The 25,836-nt window shown below is 42.9% G+C and overlaps 2 protein-coding genes across 5 annotated transcripts in view; one reads left to right on the forward strand and one right to left on the reverse strand.

Annotated features, from left to right (window-relative positions):
- Window positions 1-25,836, forward strand: part of Roc2 (Regulator of cullins 2) — a 187,801-nt gene that overhangs the window by 22,525 nt on the left and 139,440 nt on the right. The window lies entirely within an intron of this gene.
- Tret1-1 (Trehalose transporter 1-1) overlaps window positions 1-25,836 on the reverse strand; it is a 153,677-nt gene that overhangs the window by 6,323 nt on the left and 121,518 nt on the right. For 3 of the 4 annotated variants that reach the window (XM_071586829.1, XM_071586830.1, XM_071586831.1), the window contains exons 4-7: window positions 8,622-8,744; window positions 1,204-1,327; window positions 610-783; window positions 354-488 (exon numbers count right to left, since the gene is read on the reverse strand). In XM_071586829.1, coding sequence (XP_071442930.1) covers window positions 354-488; window positions 610-783; window positions 1,204-1,327; window positions 8,622-8,744 — 556 coding nt within the window. Of the gene's footprint in view, window positions 1-353; window positions 489-609; window positions 784-1,203; window positions 1,328-8,621; window positions 8,745-18,674; window positions 20,480-25,836 lie in introns of those variants that run through there. The other variant, XM_071586833.1, reaches the window with a different exon arrangement.

The following is a 25,836-nucleotide window of genomic DNA, read 5'->3' on the forward strand; positions in this document are numbered from 1 at the left end:
AGGGTGAAGGTATTTATGTCTACATGATACGCTGTAAGTCACCGGGAAGGTGTGTGGCAGGGTGGCAATGCGATACCTATTGTACGTCAGTTTAGTGCGAACAGAAATTCGTGAACTCCGGCAGTGATATTTCGAGCGAACTCATCACGTGTCCCATTGTTCTTTTCCAGCTAGAATTGAATTGTGGTTTCCATCGAGACACGATGCGAATCCGTATTCCGACGTCAAAGGGGAGGTACGTGTTAAGTGATCCGCACCAAATTATGCCGGCTAATTTTCGATTGCATAGGGGTGTTATTCCGAGACTCGGTTAATGTGATCATCATTTGTATGCACAGCTGAATGATACTCACTTTTCGAGATGTACCACCTCGGTGTCTCCGGGATGAGGAACATGCATATCACGAACGGTATCGGGAGAACTGCTCCAAAAATGGCAAGTTGGGACCAGTCCAAGTAAGTCCCGACCACGAAGCACACCAGGATCCCTGAAAAGATTCGCGGGAGTCAAGATTCGCTCGAAAACAAGTTTTTCTACTCTTTTTCTTGCTTTAGTGCCAACTGGAAATAAATTTCGAGTGCACTCGACACGAAGTCGATGTTCCTCACCTATGTTCCCCAGCGCCGTGGGCAGCAGTCCTAGAGTCCCTCGGACTTCTGGTTGTATGGTTTCTCCCAAATATACCGGCAGCGATAGGGATGCAATGCCCACGCAGAAGCCCGCCACAGATCTCCCTCCTAGTATCATTGCGACGTCCGTGGCCATAGCAATGAGCATCCATGCTGTGAAGAATGTAAAACGGACGGGTTAGTCACGTTGGTGACGCATTGATCTTTAAAAATAAGGCCGTAGGGATGCATGTGGGAATTTCAATGAAGCTTCCTGCTCCGATTGATTTATTCCGGCATTATTCCGGATTATTTATCGCGGCATGCTTGAGGGACACGAATTCCAAGTATCCGTGTAGTTAATTTTTTTAAAAATTCAAACGCCTCATTCTCAGGGTACGTGTTTTTTTTATTAATAGGATCTTTTGACATTTTAGCATGAATTTTCTCGCACTTCACGTACTCAGTCATAGCGCCCGAATGTTGCATTTCAGTGCCAGAAGTGCAATGCACATGATTGAATTACTGATTATCATTATCAGGCTATGTTTATTTTTCCAAGCATTTTTTGTTCTTTTTTAAGAGTATACTCACAAATGATGAAAGGTCCGGCCGTTGCGATGATGGTGTTTCTGCGTCCCAGTGCCTCAATCAACGGACCGCCAATTATTCCTCCGAGGAGAGCTGCCAGCGGCATTATTCCTCCTATCCACGATTGCTGCAAAGATAGGAAAAGACATCCGTTCCGTCAAAGCCTTGAAGTAAGTTTGTTCGACTGCATCGTTTACCTCTCGTAGGGTCACTGTGACGACTGTGTTGTGCAATTCATTTGGTGCTCTAATTAGTGGAGGGTTAGAGTTGTTACTTTTACGCGTAATAACTCGATGATGAATGGGTGGGCATAACTTAAGCATCTGGACGAAGTAACTTCTTATGCCTTAGGATCGTTAGAAAATGAGAAGACGAAAGAGAAACTTAAGTGTTAGCTGGTGAGCGGAAAAGTACCAGTGATGAGGAGTTCTAATCAGAAAACATTGCCTTTAATTGGATTGTGGGAGAGGGGACAGCATAACCTGGGATTGGAAGGAATGACAGAGTTATTTTGAAACGGGTGATTGCAGGCGTCCGCTGATACCGGAATTTTTAGAGTACCAAAATTTGGTGCCTTAATGTACATCAACATATCTTCATTCACTCAAGGAAGGTTTGGTTAATCTATCGCTAATCGTACTCTAGAATTGGTTCCCTGTGTGAGGGGCTTCTCGAGAAACAAAAAAAGCTGAAGCGAAGTTTTCTAAAAATGAGCGAGTCTTTGTTCTAAAGTTTATCGTTTGAAATAGATCAAAATTAAAAAAAAGATCTGTATTTGAGTTATGATCCATAATACCCAATGTAGGATCGCGGATTTACTTTCATCGAACAACTCAAGTTAGTGTGAACGGTGAGACTCAGACCTAAGTCAAAACAGTCTGCATAACGTGTGGGAAAAAATTTTTATAGGTAAATTTTGTCACTTAAGGTGCCCGATCCTTGGAAAATCATTCGGTTTTGGCTGTGAGAGACCAAAGGCATCACACGGATTTAAACGGGGACCCTTGCGTAAGAAGCCTAACACTCGGCTACCACATACAGGTACACTTGTCCCTCGTAACCAGGGAATTTGTATCACCGGAGATCATGCCAAATCCGCGCGGTCAGGCTCCTTCCGCACACGTGGAAGTAAGTCGCGAGATTTGTAGGATACCACTCAAATGTTTTCACTGTTATTTCTTCTTCCCAATTTGTTTATATTCCCCTTTTCGCCCTCTTGAATTGAGTTTTTATTCGCATCCAAGGATGTTCGATTCCGCTGGTTTTCGATTTTGCAGTTAAAAAAAAATAAAATGGAAAAAAGTTAAACGGATTGCTGATTTTGATTTATTTTGCAGTCGCCCTCTTTCTGTGGCCTGAGTAAAACTGTTGGCTGTTTCATTTTTGCGCAACGAGATGCCTTTCGAGTTAAAACCTGCTCGGCAAATAAAGCATGCGCTGCACGGGAGCATTATTTCATTTGATATTAGATAATATCATTATCTCATCTGACGCTGCATATCGTACGCAAAGTCTTAGATCTAAACCTGGGCGTAATAGGCTTGAGCTTCTTGAGAAGTGACAGGGAATTTGATGTTGACAATTTTTTCTCCCGTTGAGCATGTGCCCTTTATGTTTCGTCGGGCACACTTTGTAATTTCCATGAAGATGCTTAGTAATTATTGCGTAATGCGTCCTTCGAGTTGGGCTCGGACACTTTCCCCGCGTTTAAGTTCCGTAACTAACGAACGTGGAGAAGGTTGTGTTGTGTGTGCATGTCTGCACAGGAGCGGGGGGAGGGTTGAGTGGAAGGGGAGGGAGGCCCCTCGGACCGGAGCAGTTGCCATGCGGGATGCCTGCAGCTGGATTCGCGTTGCCAGCCACGCCCTCCTTACATCCTCCAATCACGCCCATCAGCCAGCCAATGGTGGGCCCGCAAGTATCTGTCGTCACGGAGATTTCAACCGGTATATTGCCGAGGGCACTTTCGTAGTAAACGTCGGCGCCACGTTTTTTTCCAGTCTTGGGGGCTCGGTTCGTTTCGTCATATATTACTTTTCTTTTAATCTATCCTGCTCTTTTGCTGACTAAATTCATAAGCTTCGTGGCGACTTTTAAGGAAATTGTCCTTAGGTGTATGGCTTTTTAAATGGAATGGTGTATGGAATTGTTCTAGCTTTTGAATGGTTTTGATTATTGAGTGTTCTCAACTACGAGAGCTATGAATGAGAGACGTGGGAGATAATCATCTGAATAATTTCTTCCAGGTGAACTTAGCAGTGAATTTCGGTTCTCTCTAATTAATTCAGTATGGGACTTTTTGTCTTCGCTGTTATTATTCCCAGTGGTGACCGAGCTGACACGATTCATTCATCATTAAGTCGAAGAGGGACGTTCTCCTGTTCAGCCGATTTGAAAAAGCCTGATTTTCGTGTTCTGTGTCGTTATGTTTTTGATGGTGAATTGAAAATATAGCCATCACCTCAAAGAACTATTTTTTAAATCCTTTTCCCTCTGCCCTCTTTTTTTCTTTGCTAAGGGATCTCGGTAGCAAAGGCTTTAGGAACCACCCTGTGCACAAAAAATGTAATTTACAAATCTCCACGGCGACTGGCGTATTTAAGTTGAGGTTTTCAATTTTGAGGGCAAATAGCTTTGCAATTTTCTACTATTTTTAAAAATGGACTTTATTTTTGACGTTTCTGTTGCACTCAGTGGTCGTCAGGTTTCCATAAAACCTGTTTTTTTAAAACCTAAGTGTAGACGAAACGCTTTTCCGAATAAATTTAATTTTTTAAATGAAAAAGCGCAAACTTGTGTACTTACTAAATAGTTGATTATTACGCAATTTTTGTAGTTCTAATTTATTGTTTGTGATGTGAAAATCCTTGGCGAGTGAAATAGAAAAAAATAAAAAAAAGATGTTTCACCTGACGAATTTCTGTATTTTCATCATTATTTCTTCGATAAAAATTATTTGTAGTGACGATTATCATCTCCAGAGATGATGGGAACGCAAGTGTGGCCACCTCCAAATTTCTGCAAGCGACGAACACCATAGACATTTTGCAGTATAGTTCGAAATGTTTCCATACCTCGAGCGGTTTTAGGTTAACGAGCTTAGAGGTATTTGTCCTTCACCAACCCAGACACTTTTGTGATCGTTTAACCACTACCATAGAAGGGGATTGCGGCGTGAATTTCCATGGATCATCGCTAGTTTTTAACGTTTTGGGTAAACGGTTTACAAAATACAGAAAACAGACTGTTGCGATTTTCACCTGCCGATGTTTTTTTCATTAAATAAATAACCATTTCCTCAATTTTCTTGCTCCCCGCTCTCAACCAAATCCGCCCGAATTCAAGCCCATTTCGTGGGGAACACGATTTAATTAATATAGAGACATTATTAAAAATATCATGTTTTTTCTGTACATCCGGTTGCCTCGGGAACAATAATTATCTCAAGCCCGCATTCCAGGTTAAGATGTATGCCTCGATTCCTCGAGGGCAGGGAGGGGCTGCTGCGGAATAAAAAAAAGAGAGCGTTGGGAGTTCTGGGGGCTTGTCCAAGGGGGACTGGATCGAGGACATGTGTCTCTGGAGCGGGCGACGGTCCCCAACACCATTGGAATACCCGAGATTCCCCTGCATCGTAACTTGTTAGACAACCACGAGGGTGGTGTGCCGGAGAAGGTGCTAGGCCAGCAGTCATTGTACTCTATTTGTGAACTAATATTGGCTCGCCTGTGTGTACGTAATGCCCGTGCCAAGATTCATTCTACGATAAAATTGAAAAGTCGTATTAGAAATGCAAAGTCTCACTTTTGGCTTTACTCTTAGGTTTGTGGTTATATGAAATATGGAAGTGATTTACATTTAATACGTCCTGAAGTTGCCCAAGGCGCTTCCTCCAAGGAGGTGAGTTTTAAACCTTTATTGGAAAGGCACAATAGTTTGAAGATAGCAATCCAAATATCGGTGCTCAGAATGATTGTTTCTCCTGTTAATATCTCAAGAGAAAGTTCTTGTATATAATAGGCTATTTACCAAATATGAAAATTGTGGCCGTGCTTGGCAAACCGGCGAACATGAAGTGATGCAACGTGTCGGATTTGCAGATTCGATTGATTTTCCTCGAACAACTCCTCTCTGTCCTTCTGCTAAAAAATATACGTCTTGGGCGTGTCGCAAACATGACATTTCGATTCATTATTACATCTTCGACACTGAGTTGGCAGTGGTATTCGCAACTCGTCAATCTCACCTAAAGAAATTTTTTTTTCATTCCATTTTTTCCAGCCCTCCTACCTACCCCATCCCCTCCTCTGTCGTTCCGCGTATTTCCATGGCCATCCACATCCCAGACCAACTCCGTCTCTCCTTGCCCCGTCGTTTCCACGGATTTCCGAAGAAAGTGCCCCCCTCCCCTTATCCACGTCCAGGGCGCCCTCCTGCCCCGTTGCCAACAAGAGCACCTTTGCCTTCCTCGACTATGCCTTTACACGCATCCACCCACCCCCCTCTTTCGCTCTCTCCCTCCAAGCTTCTTTTTTTTTTACAGGATTTCCTTGTTGGTTCCACTGCCGCTTTTAACCTTCATTATGATTTTTGTACTCAATCCGAGGTTTTTTTTTAAATCTGTCGATGGTCCCACCCTTTCTCCTCTCCCATTCCCTCCCCCTCTCCACCCCATGTGCTCCATACTCCTTATAGCAATTATTTTACATCAGTCGCTAAAAACCGCCCGCTTTTCTCGTACTATTATTGTCCTCCTCCGCCTCCATTCGTCGCTAACTCCTTAGTTTTCAAGACTGCCGATTATGCGGCGTGGGCTTGAATGTGTCAATGAATTTGACCCGAAACATTACCCAAGTTCGCGCTCGATTTGCTTTGTAGATCCACGTGTGTCTTTGAAGGTCGTATGTATTTGCATGAGATAGTTTTTTTAAAAATTAGATTTAGTTCTTTTCACGTCGTCCTTTGCACTCTTTTAATCTCCTTATCCCTTCTTTTGCACCACACAAGAACAACATACACTTTTTAAATGAAATTCGTCCGAAGGTATAATTCACAATCACCAAATTATGATGATATCTTTCGTAGCAATATACCTGTCCTGGTGTAACAGACACCTTAAAGGGAGTTGTAATGGCTTAAGTAATTTGAATAAAACGTGAATATATTTACGAGTGCCGGGGACTTTAAATAAAAAACTCGTTCTCTTTGGTGGAACGAGGACGGTATGAATTTCAAATGGAAAGGTACGGCTCATCGCTTGCCTCTCGCTACACATTACATCAGGAAGACAATTATTTTAGGTATATGCACTTGAAACAATGAACAATATCTACGCAAACTTTTCCCTACCTTAACGTAAACATCAGGTGTATTATCGTGCATTTCGGCGGCGACGATGTTCAAAATTTATTTCATGTGCAATTAACAATGTTTTTGGAGTTTGTTAGGAAGCCATTAACAAAAGTTATAACAAGAATATTTGGTGGGCGCCGCGTTCGTTATTTTCGTCAACATGAAACAATACCGTATCAATTACTATTCGTTGGTTTTTAATGTCGCATTCGAAAGAGACCTTGCTTGTCTTTCCGTCATATTTCAGTGTTCATATATGTGTGTTTACTTCCAAGTGACAAGATGCGTTGACAAAGAAATTTATTTAATAATTTGGTTTAACTGATATATATATATATATATATATATATATATATATATATATATATATATATATATATATATATATATATATATATTAACATACGCTAATGAACTATTCAGTGAATTAGAAGAAAAAGCATCATATCATTTACACGTCATACAGTTACCCTCCGCAAAGTACTGGAGTGCATGCTATGGTCCGTGGTGGACCGAACACGGATGAACCATTGAGTGGGATTTAGAGAATGGATGGATTTTCCACCATTTTCACTCAAAAATAATATATTTCTCCCGCGTGTCGCGATAATGTCATTTCGATTTTTTTGTAATCGTCAATTTAATCTTCGACGCGAAATGCCGTGCGAATTGGTGACTCGCCCATCTAACCCTTTCATTTCTTCGTAAAATTTATTATTCTTATCCCTCTCGTGGAATAATCCCGACCACTTTTTTTGACTTGCCAATCCCTTCCCCTCTCCCGTTCCGCCGCGTCTTTCCTTCCCCCCCCCCCCAATCCCCATCCCACATCTCCTGCGGTGTCCTTGCCACAGCTTTACGCCTCTTCACTCCCACTTTCTCTCCCCTCCCGTCGCCCTCCCCCGCACCCCAACCCCTTTCCGTTAATATTTACTGTTTTTTTATCCCTCTCTTACCCCGGTAACCAAGTGACCCCCCCCCCCACTCTCTCGCAATCCTCCTTTCCATTTCCCATCCTCCCTCCCTCCTCAGTCAGTTCAAGCGAAATTTTTTACATCTCGTCCAAGTCTTTTTTTTCAGCTCGTTTGCCCCACTCGGATGTTTGATAAATCTGAGCACCTGCCGTCAAATTCCGCCAGGCCAAAATTACACATCGTTCGCCTTAGGATACCGACCCACTCACTCCCTTCAGCCGGGGTAGGCCTTTACCTGCGGGCTAGGTTATTCAAAATCAGATTAAAGTTTGATCAGGAAATCCGTAAGTCCTGGGTCGCGTTTTTCTAATTTATTTTATTTTATTATTTATTTCAATTTTTAATTTTTTGACGCACTGAAATCGATCCTGTTTTCCGCCTCGCTATGGAATATGGGTTCCGTTCCACATTATTTTCTGCATCTAGTGGACATACTGGTGCGATTAGAGTGTTTACCTATGTGTGCGTAATTCAGCAGGGCGTTTAAGGAGGTTGGATCGTGATTGCACGAGTCTCTGTGTCACCTTCGTGAATGTATTATTAATTAAGAGAGATGAACATTAACGCAGAAAAGGCCATTTGTGCGTCCTTCGTGAACGGACATGTTGCGCACGTAGAGTTTTTAAGCACTCTGTGAGGTTCTCATTAATTTTTTTTTCAATTCTCTCTAAAACTTATTTTGAACATTTCGTGAGGCGCCAATTTTTTTAACTCGGCGATTTCGGCTGTTTTTTATGACAAATTAATGGATATCATTTAAAATAAAGCGGGTGAGTGCTATTTACGTCATATACATTTATTATATAATTGAGCACGTAATATCAGGTTTTCGTGAGAACAACATGTATTTCTGCACTATCAATTCATAATTATTCTGGTGGTAGTCCTCCACTGTCATAAGAGCAGTGTATATAAAATCTTGGATTTTCAATGTCAGAGCTTTGAAAAAGAATACGGGAAGACCCTTTTTTTATCCTTGACATTTGATAGTGTGCACTAGTGGGCTACAAATTGAGAACATTTTATCACAATGACACATCCTTGACGCAGCGATGGAAATTTCATAAGTGGTTTAAATAGATCTCGTCCACTCACCTCTTGCTTGGATACCATCATCATGCTCCCTTCTCTCGTCATGGAGGCGAGGGCTGGAGATGAATACGCAGTCGAGAACCCAACAATCATGGATCCAAGGGAGACGGACAGGGCTGCCATCACCTGGTCAAAAAGAAAAATAAACATGTGAAATTCAAGTGAAAAGCTCGATTCAAATGCATCGCGAAGTATCAACTTGGAAGTTTCGTGTGATTATTTTCATTCAAACATATCCCTTCCCTAGTCCGGAAGGGGTAATGTATCCTGCATCGAAACAGCTCAACTTTGAAGGTGACAATTACCTTAGATATGTGAATACTACATTAGCGCCCTGGACGCACAAATAAAGAAATTCATTTCTGGAATTCATTTGTGCGTTCATTTCAGGAATCGCTCACTAAATTAACGGCGCAAATCGCTACGCTTCAATTTTCCTGCAATTTGAAGAACTGTTAATATCCTCAGAAAAAAAGGAAACATAAGAAGTCTAATCTTAGCATTACGTGGATGAGAAAATTCTGATTATTGATTGCGACAAAAATTCAGAGATCCAACTAAGCAGGTATGATATACTTAAGGATTGTAATATAACTCAATTAAGACGTAAAGGTTGAAGTAGATGTTAACAGAAGAATATATCTCAAGAGATATGAGAAGACATGAATCAATCAAAATGGCGGATGCCACAAAATACAAGACATGACTCACTAAATCATCAGTAAAACTAATGAAAGAAACGAATTATATAGATGTCGGCATGCTGTCATTTTATGCCAGTTCGTTAACTTCACGTATCAGGAAATATCTCACAGTATGATAAGAAGGTTCTTCCATAGATGTCTAAAGTTTTCCATTCTCAGGTTGAACAGAGTTTCTGCATGTCCACGTTAAGACGACTGTTTTGGTTCGTTAGCCGTAGTTTAGGTGGATATCATTTAGTCATGAATAAAACGCTCCTGTTAACTATGAAATGTGTGGAGTGTAGCTTTTATCTCATTGGATAGTAACGTTAGCGGTAACTTTCTGTGAAATGGAAACATTTTCCTGTTGCACACCCACAAGCTAGGTGTCCCCTCTAATCTCTCAAAATTATTAAATAAATGTTGTCGTGTTTAGTATTTTTAATTAGGAAAATTTTTGGAATCACACTTAAAATAATAAAACTGAGGGGATATTTTGAACAATCACTGTAATTTTTTTCGCTATTTTAATTATGCATAAATATTAATTTTTTGAAAACATGATATTCAAATACTTCCTTATTGAGTGGTTAGAAAGTTTATTATATATATATATAATATAATATATATATATAATATATATATATATATATATATATAATATATATATATATATATATATATATATATATATATATATATATATATATATATATATATATATATATATATATATATATATACTTCTATAACTTTCTAACCACGCAATAAGGAAGTATTTGAATATATTTTGAAGTATTTTTATATATATATAAATACTTCAAAATATATTCAATATATATATAATGAATTGGACAGCAACAAGCAATATAGACACATAAAAGATCACTCACACGTTATTTCTTGATCATTTCGACGGAATTCTGCTCCGTCTTCATCGGAAGATAGAGGTAGTGATCTTTTTATGTGTCTATATTGTTTGTTGCTGTCCAATTCATTATATATATATATATATCAGTCATTACTTCTATATCTTCAGAGGAAGACGGATTGTTTCCGTCGAAATATCAAGAAATAACGTGTGAGTGTTCTTCTTTTTTTGTGTTTCTATATTGTGTGTTACTGTGTATTGTACTATATATATATATATATATATATATATATATATATATATATATATATATATATTCTACTAGCAATAAAATATACGAATCGTTTAACTTCTTATATTATTGTATGCGCGCATTATAGTAAATGCGCGCATTATAGTAACTTCGGGAATGAGTGAACATTTTATACTATGTATTCTACAATAGGTGACAATGATCAATGACGGCAAAAAGGTCTGTTCAACTGCCAGGCGTGCTGCCTTAAGAAGCTATTTGGACACCCTTGCATGATTAAGTCCTTCGAAATTCTCAACATTTCGTCTTTTAAATAATGCCTTGTCCCGTTCTAGACAAGACGATTTCAATGATGGCACTACTTCTCTTCATAGTTCAGTAGGTTTTGCGTTTATATACTGATCCTAGGTTCTTGGCATTGGCTCTTTCAGACAATAATAACTATCACTATTCTGTCAGTGGGTGCGAAGTACACAGTTTACGCAATATTTTCTTCCTTTTATTCTTTTCCTCTTTGACGGAGGCCATTGCTGATAATTCAAGTTACTGGCATTAGTTTGAAGGAAAATGAGAACAGTAGTGGGGGGCATTAGAAGAAGAAATGTGTTTGCGAAATAAGTATTTGCAAGGAGGAGGAAATTGTTGACGGCTACGATCAAGTGAAGAGATAATGACTTAAATGCGGGATCATAGTGCTGTGTGGTTCCTGCCGAGCCCTCTTCTTTGTGGAAAGAGGATTAGGTTAGATATGGTATAGGCTTTTGAGAAGAAGGGACTTCATTTGACGTAAAGGAAAACTTGAAATTCACACATGTTGGTATAAGCGGGGAAGTTGCTGGGTGAAATTTGAAGAAGGTAGTGGAAGCTGGTGTAAGAGACATTGAGAGGCGGTGGGATGTTAAATGTACTGATGGAATGGAGAAGGTTGGGTGTTGCAGGCCAAGGAAGGAAGGACTTTTTCGGACGAAATGAAAGATAATAGAATTTATGAAGAACGGGAGAAGAAATGGGAAAGAGCGAACTGCAGGAACTCCACGGCAAATGCATCATATAGCAGTTGTTGGAGATGGCCCAACGGCCGCCTTAAATAGGTAGATCACATATAATGACGAGGTTCTTTTAGAGCAGAACTTATTCATCATCATCAGCGTTGGTAAAGTGGTTGAAAAAAAAGTCTCTTTCAATTTTCAATCGTTACAGTCGGCATTATTCAAACTTCTCACTCGGATGTATTTTGGACGCGTCATCGTTCCACACCGTCCCGACTTGTTTGCATAACTTGAAGAGGAAAGTCCATAAAGTTAGTTCTGGATTATGAGAGATTTGCATTTTGAAACCTTGCACAATCAAGGCCAGGCCTTCGAAGACGGGGAATGCTTTTCGACTGCTAAAGTGGTCGGGAATGAGTTGTGGGAGGAATGCCGTTGGCGTGGCCTCTAGATCGTGTGTCCATTCGGCCGACGGACTTGACTGAATGAATCGAGGTTGGCCATCCAAGGGAATAGCTGACCACCCTTGCAAAATGACAGGAAGGGACCACCGCGTGACATCCCTTGTTAACCCTCCCTCGTTCGTCCCTAAACCGACCATTCGGGATGGCAAGGCGAACCCCGTCCGAGATTGTGATTCGTAACTGGAAAATGCAGGATTCCATTTTGGAGATGCGGAGGACGTCGGAGATTTTCACGCGTTGACGAATTAATGAATTGCCTTCCAGAGTTACGATTGTTATTTGGCGTAACGCATCGACATTTTGTTTACTCTTCGCGGGAGCAAAATGTGAAAACGATGAGGTGGGGAATAATTTACTGCAAGTGGGAGTAATGAGCTAATCGTCTTAAAGAGATAAGTTAATGTTCGAACAACCAGTGTCTGTGAAATGAAAAAAAATTGGCGAAGTACAAAAACGTTTTGTTTTTTTTTAATCTTCCGACCCAGTTTTCGACTTGTGCAAAGGTCTTTTTCAAGTTTTACTTTTGTACAAGTCGCAACCTGGGTTGAAAAATGACAGTAAGGGGGGTTGCCCCTTCTATAATAACTCCCTCATCCCACCGTTCCTGCATCTGTCGAAATTCCATGACAACCGTTCTCTTCCCCTTGCAATGTTCCATCTCGTGTTCGTTTCCGTCCATTTTATTTTCTCCCTTTTTCTCCGCGCCCTCGATCCAAAAACCTCCAGTGTACACTTACTTATCTTCTCACCACGACGACCAGGAGATATATAGTAAAAGACTCGATTGGAGAATTTTTGAGATGTGGGTGTGGGGAAAGATATGGTAAAAAAATGGGCGGGGTGTGGGGAAAATAAAATGAGCGGCAAGGAAGATGATGACGTTGGGATCAAAATTTTCTAAGCTTCGTATCGAAGGAGTGGTTTGATTGCCGCGGTCGATGTTTTTTTGTGCCTGCCTTACATTCTATGTCGCATCCAATGAGAGTTATTATTTTGTCGTCAACATTCTTACAATTTGTGCCCGATAAGTGTCCACCGAATGAGTGAAACATCTAATATCTTCACAATGAATTTATTACTTCCAGTTTCGAAGCGTAGGCGACATCATCCAATTACCTACTTACCGGATGATGTCGCATATGGGTCAGAATCGGTAGTACCGTAGTAAATTTATTGTGAAAATACACTTTAAGTGTAGATCACTCAGTGATAACGAGTTTTCGCGAAGTTAAGCCTAAAACCATTTCATTTAAGTCAAAGTCGCGATTTTTGTGCTGGTAATACGTATATATTTGGTCTACTAATAATCGTTTCGTTGATTCATCGCAGTTCGTAATGAATCGAGGTCTTTTCCTTGGCGTACATAGGTTTCAATTCACGGTATATAACTCTTCTGCCCAAGGGCTGGATGCTTAAGTCGTGTTCCATATGACATAAATGGAAATTGTCCCGAGACCTACATTCTTCCGACATAAACGAGATCAATTCCTTTTGGCGACTTTCTGGCGATTCTTCCCTACCGCTCAAGTTTCACTCCCACGTTGAGGACGTGTGAACGGCGCTCCAACTCGGGTTCTTTTCTCTCGCTCTGTCCGTCTCGGACGAACTCGCCCACGGCGCAAGTGCTCGTAAATTATTCAAATGAACGTAGAACCATCGCACTCGGGTGCTTTTCTTGGAAGTGCGGAATATCTCGTGGAACTCTTTTTTCTTACGCAGAGGGGCGACACCATTCCCATACCCCTCTCTTTATCTCTCTTTTTGAGCGTCAACTTCGCCGAAATTTTGAATGGCTACCTCCTCGATTCTATTATCTATTAAACTGGCTCCACTATTTAAGTTTAACGCAAAAAGTCTGCCGAACTTTCTCCCTTAGCTGTTATTTTGAAAAAACTTTTTGTGGCTTGGTGCTTACTGTTTGCCGCCTAAGAAATTCGAATAATTTGTTACTTTCCCCATCTAACTTCGAGAAGCTATGGGACATATTCGCAAGTCTTAAACGATCGAACCGACTGCTTTAATGTCCCATCCAAAATTTGACTTCCCTACAGTGTCATTCAAACGCTTCGAAATGCCGCGAATTTTCTTCGAACTAAAGTTGACGTATGAGTGCTAATGCTGGCAGTTTCCCCTCAGGAGTCCCCTCACGAACTAAGAAGTTCACTACCAAGAGATTTCATTATTTATTAATTTTTTTTAAATTTTCTCGCCGGCTTCCAATGATTCCATCAGTCGCGTCTCCATGGCCACCAACGTTTCATCCCACATGCAACTCTACTAATTTCCCCCCAATTTACCATCTCTCTTGCTCCCCCATTTCCCACCTCATTTTCGTTCCAGCGGCCGTCCCTCCCTCCGTCATTCCCCGCTTTCGCGAAAGTGTATTCGTGGTTTCGGATCTCTCGACGATCTCCCAGCGCGGTCTCTTTTTCTCCCCTCCCACAACCTCCTCTCCCCTCCCCCCACCCACCCCTTGTGCTTACGGAGGAGTTGAGAGTGATAAGCCGAAGATCCGGATTGCTTTGATGGCCGTGACTCCTAGTGGGGTTGTTGAGGGGGGGGGGATGTAGGATATATCTTGCGCACATAATGTCCTCGCACCCGCTTCTGCATCAAGCGCAGAATGAAATCTTCCTTTTTCTTTTCCTCCCTTCGCCACCCAACATTATGCTCGGAACGGAATAAACAACGCAGCTCTTCCTCCCGAAACAAAAGGTATGCGTCCCGCGATTCCTCGCGTGGTTAGGATTTCTTTTGTTGGTACCCAACAAAAGAAATCCCCAGATAAATGTTCTCTGTGATTTACGGTGAATTGGAAATTATAATATACTGGAGGAGTCGGTTATTAATGTTTTACTTCAATTAATTAAATTGACTTTGTCATTTCTGATTTCATTTTCACAGTTTTCTTGGCCTATACACATTGCGTGGTCCTCCGTCTATCTCTCTTATAATTATCGATGGATGCTCGAATAAAATGGTTCTGAAATATTAGGGCGTATAAAAAAAGGCCGCCTCGTAGAGATGTACATTTTTGAGAATTCATGGGCGGAAAGACCGGAAAGGATGTCCCATGCCTTGAAAGTATCCGCGTAAAACAAGTGATTGGATGGATTGTCCGCTTCATTGGAGGATCGTGGAGAAATGAGAAGACCGACCAAGGCGAGGATTGTTATTTATTCAGTATGATCCAGTGTGACATTAATTCTGGGTTCTAAAGATGGATTAATTGGTCGCAAAAATATAGAATAACCAAAAAATTGATACCATTCGAAATCGAACGAATTATATCTTGAATTTCGAGGATTCAAGGACGGAAAAAAATTAATGGAACATTTTGGTGAAATCGAATTAATTTTTCGAGTATTAATTTTAATGATTTTTTTCAACAAGTTCAATCGAAAATCAAATAACCACGGGAAATGGTGCGACGGTTAATTTAGCGGAGTCATCCACGAGAATTTCACTGTACGAACAAGAAAAATCATTCTCCTTAACCGAGAAAGTCATAATAGTCATGTAGAATCGTCACTTGTAAATTCGACAGACGACCGAAACGAAAGATATGGAGACCCGGACATCGAAGCGAGCAAAATTAGGCTCACGGCGCGCGACAAACCCTTATTGAGGCGCCCTTGAGCGCCGCAGTGTTCGACTGTTCCTTTTAGCCTGCCCGCTGACGGCGTTTCGCCGTTGACCAGCGGCGGCACGCACGCGCGTGGCCTCGATCGTATCGCTTCGGTATCCGACCCTTGACCTTCCGCGGGTTGATTGGAGGATGTTGAGGTGTTGAGAGGAGCGGGGAGGAAGAAGACAAGTGTTCAAATTATGTTCAAGAGAGCGTGTTTAATCACTGGCAAAATATATTGTAAATTTGAATTCGAATTGAGACCTGAAATAGTGTTCACAATATAATTATGGCGTGTAAGCGCGGCGTAAAAAAATATTTTCTTGAGTGTCTCTAGTCAATATCAACCGTTCATAAAAAATTTGGTGGTGTGTGGGGCTAACAGGCCAGCGGGTTTCGCGGCTAGTTCCTCTCCATTTTCTTCATGAGAAAGAAATCAAATGGCTATGTTATAGGTGTCCGTGCCAATTTGGCGAAATGCTAGACAAGCATTACAATATTAATATTTTTTTAACAGAAAAAACCCGCGTTAAAGCATAAGTGTTTTGAGAATTTGTTAATAAAAGTGATCACACGTTTTTTTATAACACAGCTAGGCCAGAGACGTCCTCTTGTTAATTCGTAATTCCGTCGTCATGCTTTCAGTGTGAAGTGTAGGCACTTGTTGAACATGCGAATACAAACTCTTTCCCGTGCGAAAAGAAGCGCTGGACTACTGATCACATAGTAAGGCTCCCTCAATTACCGTCTGAACGCGACAAAGACCCTCCGCTAATGAATCCTCACCTCTAAAAAAACGGCGTTTGCATTTATTGTATTATGGCGTGGGCGTCCCATTTGATGCGCCGGGGCATTTGATTTATCATCGCACTGTCGCATTTTGAAACCGTTTCGGCATTATCATATTTTCTTCACAAAGCGACGTTTACGAGCTTACGTCCACGAATCCACCCCCTCCAAACACCCCCTCATAGTCACCGACCTGACCTCTCTTTCTCTCTCCCCCGCTTCTTTTGCAATGCCCACAAAACCATCTCCCCTTGACCCCCCTCTCTCTCTCTCCCGTTTAACAACCCACCGGACTGGTCAGTCGTCTCTTATGAGGATACCGTCGGATCGCCCAAGGCGCGAAACCGTTATAAAACTGGGGGAAGGTAAAGGAAACGTTCTTCATGATTTGCAGATCATTTGGCGGGGGGGGGGGAGCAGAAGGGGTCCAATCTGAGAGCGCCCCCTCCCCGTCATGTCATTTGTTCGCTGTCCCCTTCTCCTCACCCTGTTCATCCTTCCAGGTCATCCCCTTAGCTGACTACTCCCTGGGCCCAGTTAAAACGCACTTCTTTGGGGGGGGGGACGGAATCACGCACCCCCTCCCACACTTTTTCATTTCCCACCCCCCTCTCCCATCTTCCTCCCCCGTCTCACCCCCGCCATATTTCCCCACCACGCCCACCCCCCTCATCCGCGCTTGACCAAAGGCTTTTTCTTGTCTTCCTCATCACGTCCAGGGTGCGTGATTCGACGCACACTGGTGCGTCAAGGGCGTATCCAGAAGCCTCCCAGGGGAGGAGGTAGGATGGATGGGTGTGGATGAGGTCATTTAGCACAAGGACCGAGTTATGTTTTTAAATCAAACGCACTCTTTGAACGCCATCATTAAATTATTCCGCATAATAATGTTTGAGATTGCGGACGATTTACTCATGTCGGATGATGACAGCGTCTTCTTTTTGCTGACATGATCAAATGTCGTATTTCGATAATGTTATATCTAACAGGGTGGGTTCGAAGCGTGGGGGTTCGCTCGCCGAAGAAACTTGATTGCTTGACCCTAACACTGTCCAGGGGAGTGTAAGCTCGGGCGCTCTCTCTCTAATCCTTTTATCCCACCACACTTAGGGTTTTCGAGAGAAACTTGCTCATTTTTTTCTCTTCCAGACGTAATACTCCGTTCCCTCCTCCGTGGTCCCAAATCGCCTGCGTTAAAGAGGATGGTGGGAAGAGGGGCGAGGGTGATTCCCTCTCCGTGGGCAGCAGGAAGGAAAAAGAACAAGTCTCGCGAAGACGTCAGTGGAGATGCTCCTTCCAACTCCCACCCCCTCCTATCGCCGTGAACTTTAATCGCGGGGCATTTGTTTCCGGCTGTCGTACTCCGCGTCTTAGTTTTTCGAGTTTTCTTGCCGAGCGCGCGGCGGACCCCTTAAACCATCTCACAAGCCTTCCCACTAGCCTTCCGGGTGCGTTGTGGAAAAATAAATAATCGATTTCCGTCTTCGCCACGGTTTGAAATGATGGCACTTAGATGATGGCGAGTCTTCCGAACGTGAAATCGGGAAATAAATGAATTAAAATATATATCTAACCTAGGAAAACATTCACACAGACTTTGTCATTCATTAGTTTTCGTTGTCGTGCAAAAATTATTATTTTTTTTAATCATCTGTAGACCGAAGTGTTCGTATTTGTTGTGGTCGCTCTATTCCGCTTTTATTTTAAATTCTCTATCAGATTTATGCAAAATTCTCTTGAAATTTTTAAAATTAAATGCCGAATTTCAATAAGTTCATGAGGTGGATATTTCGTGAAGTGGATATGCCGTACAGTACAACATGAACAAAGTTTAACAATAGGATTATACTTCACTGTTTCGTTGCGTCCATTGCTTACTTCATATCTTAAGTTGTCGCCCTCAATTTTTGTGACTCATGGGTTCATTGGTATCGATTCCCCAGTTATTTGTGATAGTCGAATGAAGTATGAGATGTTAGTAACAGTTTCGAATCTGCAGAAAAATTCGTCACCAACCACCTGACTCTCAACTCGTCCCCTGACTTTTTCCATCTGGGCCAATGTGTGTGTGTATGTGTGTGTGTACACACATATATATATATATATATATATATATATATATATATATATATATATATATATATGACAAAAGTCGTGAAGTACAAAGTAGAAAACAAATCATCCGAGTGTTGAAATCGTTTAACTCCTTTTGCGTGTTTGTTTCCTGTTGTTTTCCCGAGATCGGCAATTGGCAAAAAAAAACTCCCTCTCGTAGGCAAACGCACCACCGTCCGAAGCGGCATTAACCGGCGCACCAAAACAATTGACTCTGAATAAACAATGCGGTAATCGAAATATTTTTTCAGATCACTCTCTTACCTGACTCCAGGTGCATTTTGGTGCTGGGCCTGTGGTCACGGGGATCTCCAAATCCACGTGGGTGTTCGCTCTCACGAGGACCTTCATCTTGGTGTCTTTCTGTTTTGTCTGATCGCCTCAAGTTCCCTCCTGTGTATTCCGCCTCGTTCTGTGAACCCCGCGGGGAGTGATTTGCGCGGGAATAAGCGGCGGGAGGGAGGGGAGAGTAGCGGACGGATCTCGCTCTTCTTCCCGCTTAAGTCTCTCTCTCTCTCTAAGGGAGTCGGTAATGGGAGCACTTGGACGGGGACCCTGAGGGGACACTGTCGGAACTCCTTCAGTTTCGGCGAGGGAGAGGGATATTTCTTCGCTTTTCAGGGCTGTGCTGAAATGATGTGTTGTCGACGATCGTCTTTTTTGCCGACTGCCTTGGGGGTTGTTTGGGGGCGGCTGGATGTCTCAGGCTGGCGGGGAAGAACCAACCGACCCTTCTTCTCTATCCTCTTCACTCGGATCGACCTACTCCTCCGGCGGGTCTACTGTCAGTCAGATCCTCTCCTCCCAATCCGTTCGCCTTTAAAAAGCTCTTCCTTCCCCCTTTACCCGTGATTTTTTTCTTTATTTCCCCCCCTTTCCCTCGAAAGGAGTTGTGACGACAGCGAATGATTGGGTCACGTGGTCGACGAGTGGAGGCGGAGATGGTGTTGGAGTGGGAGGGAGGGTGATAGTGATGATGATGTTGACGGCCGTGCCGTATGCGATTGAGGGAGAACACGCCCCAGACTTATTCTTCCCGCCCCATTCGGGACCCTTCTGGAGAGAATAAGGTGATCTCCGCTTGATGCTGGAGGAAGATAATGACGAATGGGGGGAGGAGTGGCGAGTGGGGAGGTTATCGGAAGAGCAACCCGCGAAGGGATGGGAGAGGAAGGATGGGGATCCAGGAATATGGGTTACGTCTGGGTGGGAGAAGAATCTTTAGCAGTCCGGAATCGTCTCGAGCAGCAGCTGACTTCGGTCCTAGAGTCCGTCAGTAGAAGTTTGCGGTCAGCGCGTGGTGTTATCTCTGTCACTCTCCCTTCCCTCTTCCTCTCTCTCGGAACTCGCGCCCTTTGCTAGGGAGGGGGAGGAAAGAATCTCTGCGACCGTGAGGAGCTGATGGTGGCGGTGATACTTGGGTGGCGGATGCTATTGACGGGCGGGTGGTGGAGGATTCGGGACCGCCTAGCTTTTTCTCCTCCTTCCTGTGCAGGGTCGCTGCTTCAGAGCGAACGTCTTCTCTCTCCGCCCGAGGTTGGAGTCGAATGAGCTGGGTACGGTCGATGTGATGGTTCCCCCCGGAGGGATGGCTGTTGCGTGGCGACGGAGAATAATGGTCCCTTGTAAGGCTTTCGTGGACGTGGAGAGAAACAGGAAATTTGCGGACGCCGCCGTCGCCGCCCCCTCCCTCCTCTTTTGTTTTCGCCTGGAACACTTCACGGGTGCCCTTCCTCGAGGAATCTCTCTTTCCCTCGGGATAGGCGGCTTCTTTCCCGGGATATTCGACTTCGTTGTCGACAGCGGCGATCGGTCTCTCCCCCCCCCTCTCTCTCTCTTTCTCCCTCGCTTTCTTTCCGGTGGGCCTCCCTCAACGGCGATGGCTTTGGAGGACTTCTTCCTCCCTGTCGGCGGCTATCCTCTCTCTCTCTCTGTACCCTCGTATCCAGTCCCAGATCTTGCTCACCTCTCCCTTTGTTGATGCCTTTTCTTCCTTCCTATTCTCCCTGCAACTCGTTCGTTCTGGGGGTTTGCTCGACGACCGGATACGTCTTTCCGGTTGTGAGTTTACGGTCGGCACAGGTCAAAATCGGGGCGCACAAGTCTACTTTGGAATGAACGCGAGTCGAAGTGTCCGTAAGTCGCTATCGAAGCAATCTCAGAAAGCGGTTTGATGCCCCTCAACCCATCCAGGGTCCTTATATAGAGCCCCGCTCTGAACTCGCGCGGCTTGGAAGAAGGGTCGCGCGTCCAGTTAACCCCCCTCGCTGGAGGAGGGGAAGAGGTCTCCTTTTGGCGTTTACGAACGGGTGGTTGGGGGAGGGTTCTCTTTCCCCCTGACATATCTCCTCCCCCTCCTCCCGGCATTCCCTCCCAAGAAGGAAGAATCTTCTTTAATGGGATAGAAGGAAAAAAGGGTTCTCTCTCGCTTAGTCGTCCCGAGCGGTCCCTGGTCGGATGGGGATGCGACGGCTGGAGGGAGAGAGGAGGTGTTTCTTTCGCCTTCCCTGCCCACGGTGGTGATGGTTCGTAGTGACGCACTCCGCCCATCCCTCTACCTATCCGTGTCGCGTGGACACGCGAATGATTCCGACGACCTCCTCACAATTGGTGTCACTGGACTTCTCCGTCCTCACTCCCCCGGCAGCCCCACGGCTAAGTTTTTGTCGGTCATGGGGCAAAGGGGGATGGGGGATGAAGTTGAGGTCCAACCAGGGCCACAGCCTTCCACTGACACGCTGCCCTCTCCACCAAAAACCTCCCTCGTGCGTGTGGTTTACGCTAGTGCGTCAACTCTCGAAGTTTAAGATTAAACTTCAAAAAAAGAGTATCATTCGAGTTAATCAACTCGAAAGGTTGGCGTTTTATTCGATTTTATATTTTATTCATTTAAGTACCCTACAAGCCACAGCCAGAGTGTGTGGCAGGGGGTGAATACGCACCAGACTAATTTTGACCCGAATGTGACCCTACCGCGATCGGACAATGCTATTCTGATCCCTTGTCGTTCGTAGAGAAAAATGACATCCTAAATCTATCCGTTCTACGCTTAATCTCTCTAACTCTGCCAGGGTAGAGCTTAATAGCGTGCTAATATATGGTAGGTGAAATTCAAACCATGAAATGGTTAGGGGATCCAGTCAATTCACTTGTTTCCCCTGGAAAGATCTGGCCCACGAAAAATCCCATGGGTGAAACCTGGAGTGTCCTGAGACCACCGGGAATCGAACCCTGAGCCTCCGCTGAGCAGATTTGCACACACTTGGCCTCAATGCCCGTCTCCCAAAGCCTAGGGAGTCAGACAAGAAATACAGGAGTGCATCTTCAACCCGTTCGGGCTTTTGACACCTCCCCCTTCTTACTCCATTCCTCAAAAGTTCACTCTTCTCCTGCAGGTTTCCCTTTCGTTATGTCTACTCTTTGTCTTGTCCGCAATGGCGTATTTCTGCGAGCCTAATAGCGTGCGCAGTGGATTTCTTTGTTTGTTTAAAATCGCGACTCGCATTGTTGGATTACAGTCGTTCTCTCCTCGAAGATGACGTCAAAACATGAACGGTCTCTTTTGAAAATTTTTTGGTATTTGATTTCCAAAGGTCCATGTGTAGTTTGAAGTATTTTTTTTTTGGGTTTCGGTAAAATATAACGTCAATGGCTTGAGTCAGTTCGTAATTAAAACTTGACCTTACGAATATCAAAATATTTACTCGTATACACCTCAATAGACACTACTATGATGTACAACTCCTGATAAGGAAACGAGGTTGCTCTTCAGTGATCGTCGTAGAATAAAAAACATATGGTGTTGATTTTTTTCATGATTTTTCGCACATTTTGGGTATTATTAATGAGTAATGAACACACATAAGGAAAGAGCACGTTTTACTGTAGTTTACTAGGAAGGGACTTAGGTGTCGTATCAGCTGAAGATTGTTATTCTCCTCCCTTACCCCCCTCCTCCCTTACCTCCTTCCCTTGGTACTTGGTCCTGACCAAATATTGTTCTCGATTGAATACAGAAGTATATACATAGACGAGAGAGTGAGTGAGCGAATGTCCTTGGCATTCAGCTGTATATTCGTGTCCCCAACCCCATCGGTTTTACCTTTCTCCACCTGTTCCAACAATCCGCTTCCTTCCTTCCTCTCCGGATTCCAACGCGCTCGTTCCCTCCCTCACGTTTCGACCTGATTGATGCCAATTGGTGGGCTTCGATTTTGCTATCCCGTTCCGTTTGACGTCATTTGTCAATTTAACGCGCCGATTTTTCTCCTGCCAATTCGCTGCACATCCATCGGCGTTCGCTCAGCGGATTCCCCACCCCCCCTCTGCGGATACACGCACCAGTAGCCTATGGCATCCTTCCTTTTGAATCTCGGTATAATATATATATATATAAAATATATACATCCATATTTTTTCATATACATATGTATAATATATATATATATATATATTATACATATGTATAATATATATATATATATTATACATATGTATATATATATATATATGTGTATATATATATATATATATATATACACACACGATATACATACTCGTATATATTTCTCCCCCCCACCCGGGTTTTTATCCATCAGAAATCAATCATGTTCCCACTGTCCACCACCGTTGAGTGAATATCCTTAAATAACCGCTCCTTCAAATGCGCGGGAGTCTCTATTGTAACACCTGCGCTCCTCTCATTTGTCCATCACCCGACGGTGGAAAGCTTTATCGATCAAAGATAACGGGACAAAAAGGAGTTTGTTAAATGCTACGTATTTTTAGTATTGTACAGTTTTGTTGCGCCAATTTTTTTGGAATTTCTTTTGTCTCGACAACATGACGAGCACTGGTCATGAAGCGTGATACATCACTCCAGGGATTCGAGGCTAACATCCCAGGAAGCATTAGCATTCGGTATGGGTCACGAAAACTTAGATAATCGGTTAGTGCGCAAGATTTGGTCACCTATTCGTCAGCAATTTGACGCCTAAACACAATGCCCGCCTGCATGTATGATAGTTGGTTTGGAAAAATACCATTCTCGTACTATGAGAACATTTGATTACACTTAAATCTTTGAGCGATTGCATTTGGAGAGATTAGCGTGATACTTTCTCTTAGTGAGTCTTAAAGGTCGCATTATCATCGACTGTCTAAGAAAACCTTTTACTCATAAATATTGCACAACATTTACTCGTAAATATTGTGTCCCTGGTACCTTCTCAGTCCTAATTTAGGCCTAGAACGGTTTGTGGCCTTAGAATAAATTATCCCGGTTCGTGTTTCTAGCTGTTCTTTTCTGGTCTCCCGTGAATACAAAATACGTATCTTCTGACGGCGTCAATCTTGGCAGGTCAGCGTAAAAAAATGTCATGCCTAAACGACGGAAGACAGGTATAAACCCACATAATTCAATCATTACCAATTACGCGTACTTGCCGAAACTACCGCTGCAGTTCTATGAGCGACAGGAGTGAAAATAAATATTGTCACAGACGTAACGATAAAACAAAACCAAAAAAAGAAACTCTTAATTATTTAAGAAAATGTATTTCGGTGGCAAAACCACCTATTTCGCCCAAAGGGCAGAGATTAAGCGCCATGGGTGTGGTGGAGGAATTTTTCATGGCTTTTCTGGATTCTCGTGGAGAACTCGGGCAAGAATCGCAGACCTTTGGAAAGGTATAGGACACCTGAGTTTTCTTGCGACACCGAGGGAATTTTCATGACACCAAATTGTATTTGCTGATTCGACCACCGGTATGAAATAAGAGAGATATGTACCGTCACCACAGATTCAAGCAGTCGTTCTTCGCTCGTTCGATACTTAATCAATACAAAAGCAAACACAAAGAGCCAGAAAAAATTAAATTACCTTCACTGAATAAATAAACTTCGTATTTTTTCGCACAAAAAACTTGTTGGTTACCTTGCACGAGTTTGTTATTTTCCACAGACTTAAAGAGGGTCTGTGGAAATTTACAGACTAATTTAATATGGACATCAAACAATTCCACAAAGTGAAGCCTGAAAGTGTAAAAGTATGCCTTACACGAATTTGATGAATTTGTTAAATTCAGCAATTATTGCATGATGTGCTTGCATACACAGGCACGTATAAGTACGAGTGTCTGTTTATTAGCTAACGTTTGTTCCAAGTGTATTTTTAAAGTTATAATAATAATGCATGGCAGGTGTCCTAGCATTCCCCGCCATACTCCTTTTTCGGTGGTTAACGTGGGGTGTTTTGTAGGTGTAGGAAAAGCGAGTACTTTATACTGTTAGAGCTCATCGGATGGGGTTCTGAGTGGGGAGTGTGCAGGGAATAAGTTGTTGGCTATTTAACTTGACCTGATTTCATTCAGATGCGCAGCACGTCACCAAAAGCGATTGAAAGGCTCATCTGAAGGAGGCACCTGGCCTTGTCCTCCAAATCGATTGCGACATCCTTGCCCTATCTTCCTGTCTCAACCCGACCTTCTCACTCCATGCGCCCTTATGGCTTTCCTCCCTCATAAAGCGATTCGCTACGCTCGGCCCATTAATTAATCGAGGAAAAAAAACTCAGGTTCAGCTCTCCTCTTCCAACAGGAAGTTTCATTTGCGAATTACTGGCAATAGCTTAGCTTAATCCTCATTCTGATGAGTAACGGAGACCAATAGACTTCAACTCTCGGCTGGATCGGTCTCATTGGGAAGCTAATCTGAAGGTCGCGCGTTCATATCCTATCCATTAAGTATTTCTATTACCATTGTTTGTTGTAATTATGTATATTTATGACGTGAAGTAGTATAGATTGTCAAAGCGCTCATGAAATCTATCATTAGAGTAATTATATGCTGATTTGATTAATGCTATTGCACGATCAACAATTCTAAGTGCTTCCTTTAATGGCGTGCCTATTTGACCATTTCTCATGCAGGAATGTGGTTTTTTAAATTAAAAATAATAATAATAGTTACGATGGTGAATTTGAAATTTTTCTGAAAATTTTGTTTGACAGCCTTGGATTTTTTAAATCTTCTTGCGGTTTGTTTAGGAGCTGGTCGCATAATGATTGAGTTGATTTGGGGAAGTAAATACTATAAATGATTCGGAGAATTTGTAGTGAAGGTGTGATACGTGTGTGACCAGGGAATCAGTGCTGAGTTCAAGTCGTTGGAGGGAGCATAGTGGTGGAACGATGGCATCCTTATGCTGGTTGAAATTTGTAGTTTGCGGAGGCAAAAAATGATTTCCCTGTGGTGCCACGGCACCACGATAGCCGGCTCACCGTTTCGAGTCATTAGTTCAAGCGTGGTGCCCTCGTGTGTAAAGCGTGAAAAATTGCGACATAACTTTCTCGCCTTAACCGGTTTAGCAGTTTGGTCAACAGAAATGTTTTCGAAGAATAGTCCTAGAGCACGTCTTTTGTTTTAT

This window comes from Hetaerina americana, unplaced genomic scaffold, assembly GCF_022747635.1.
Source record: "Hetaerina americana unplaced genomic scaffold, ioHetAmer1.1.p SCAF_265, whole genome shotgun sequence".
Lineage (NCBI taxonomy): Eukaryota > Metazoa > Arthropoda > Insecta > Odonata > Calopterygidae > Hetaerina > Hetaerina americana.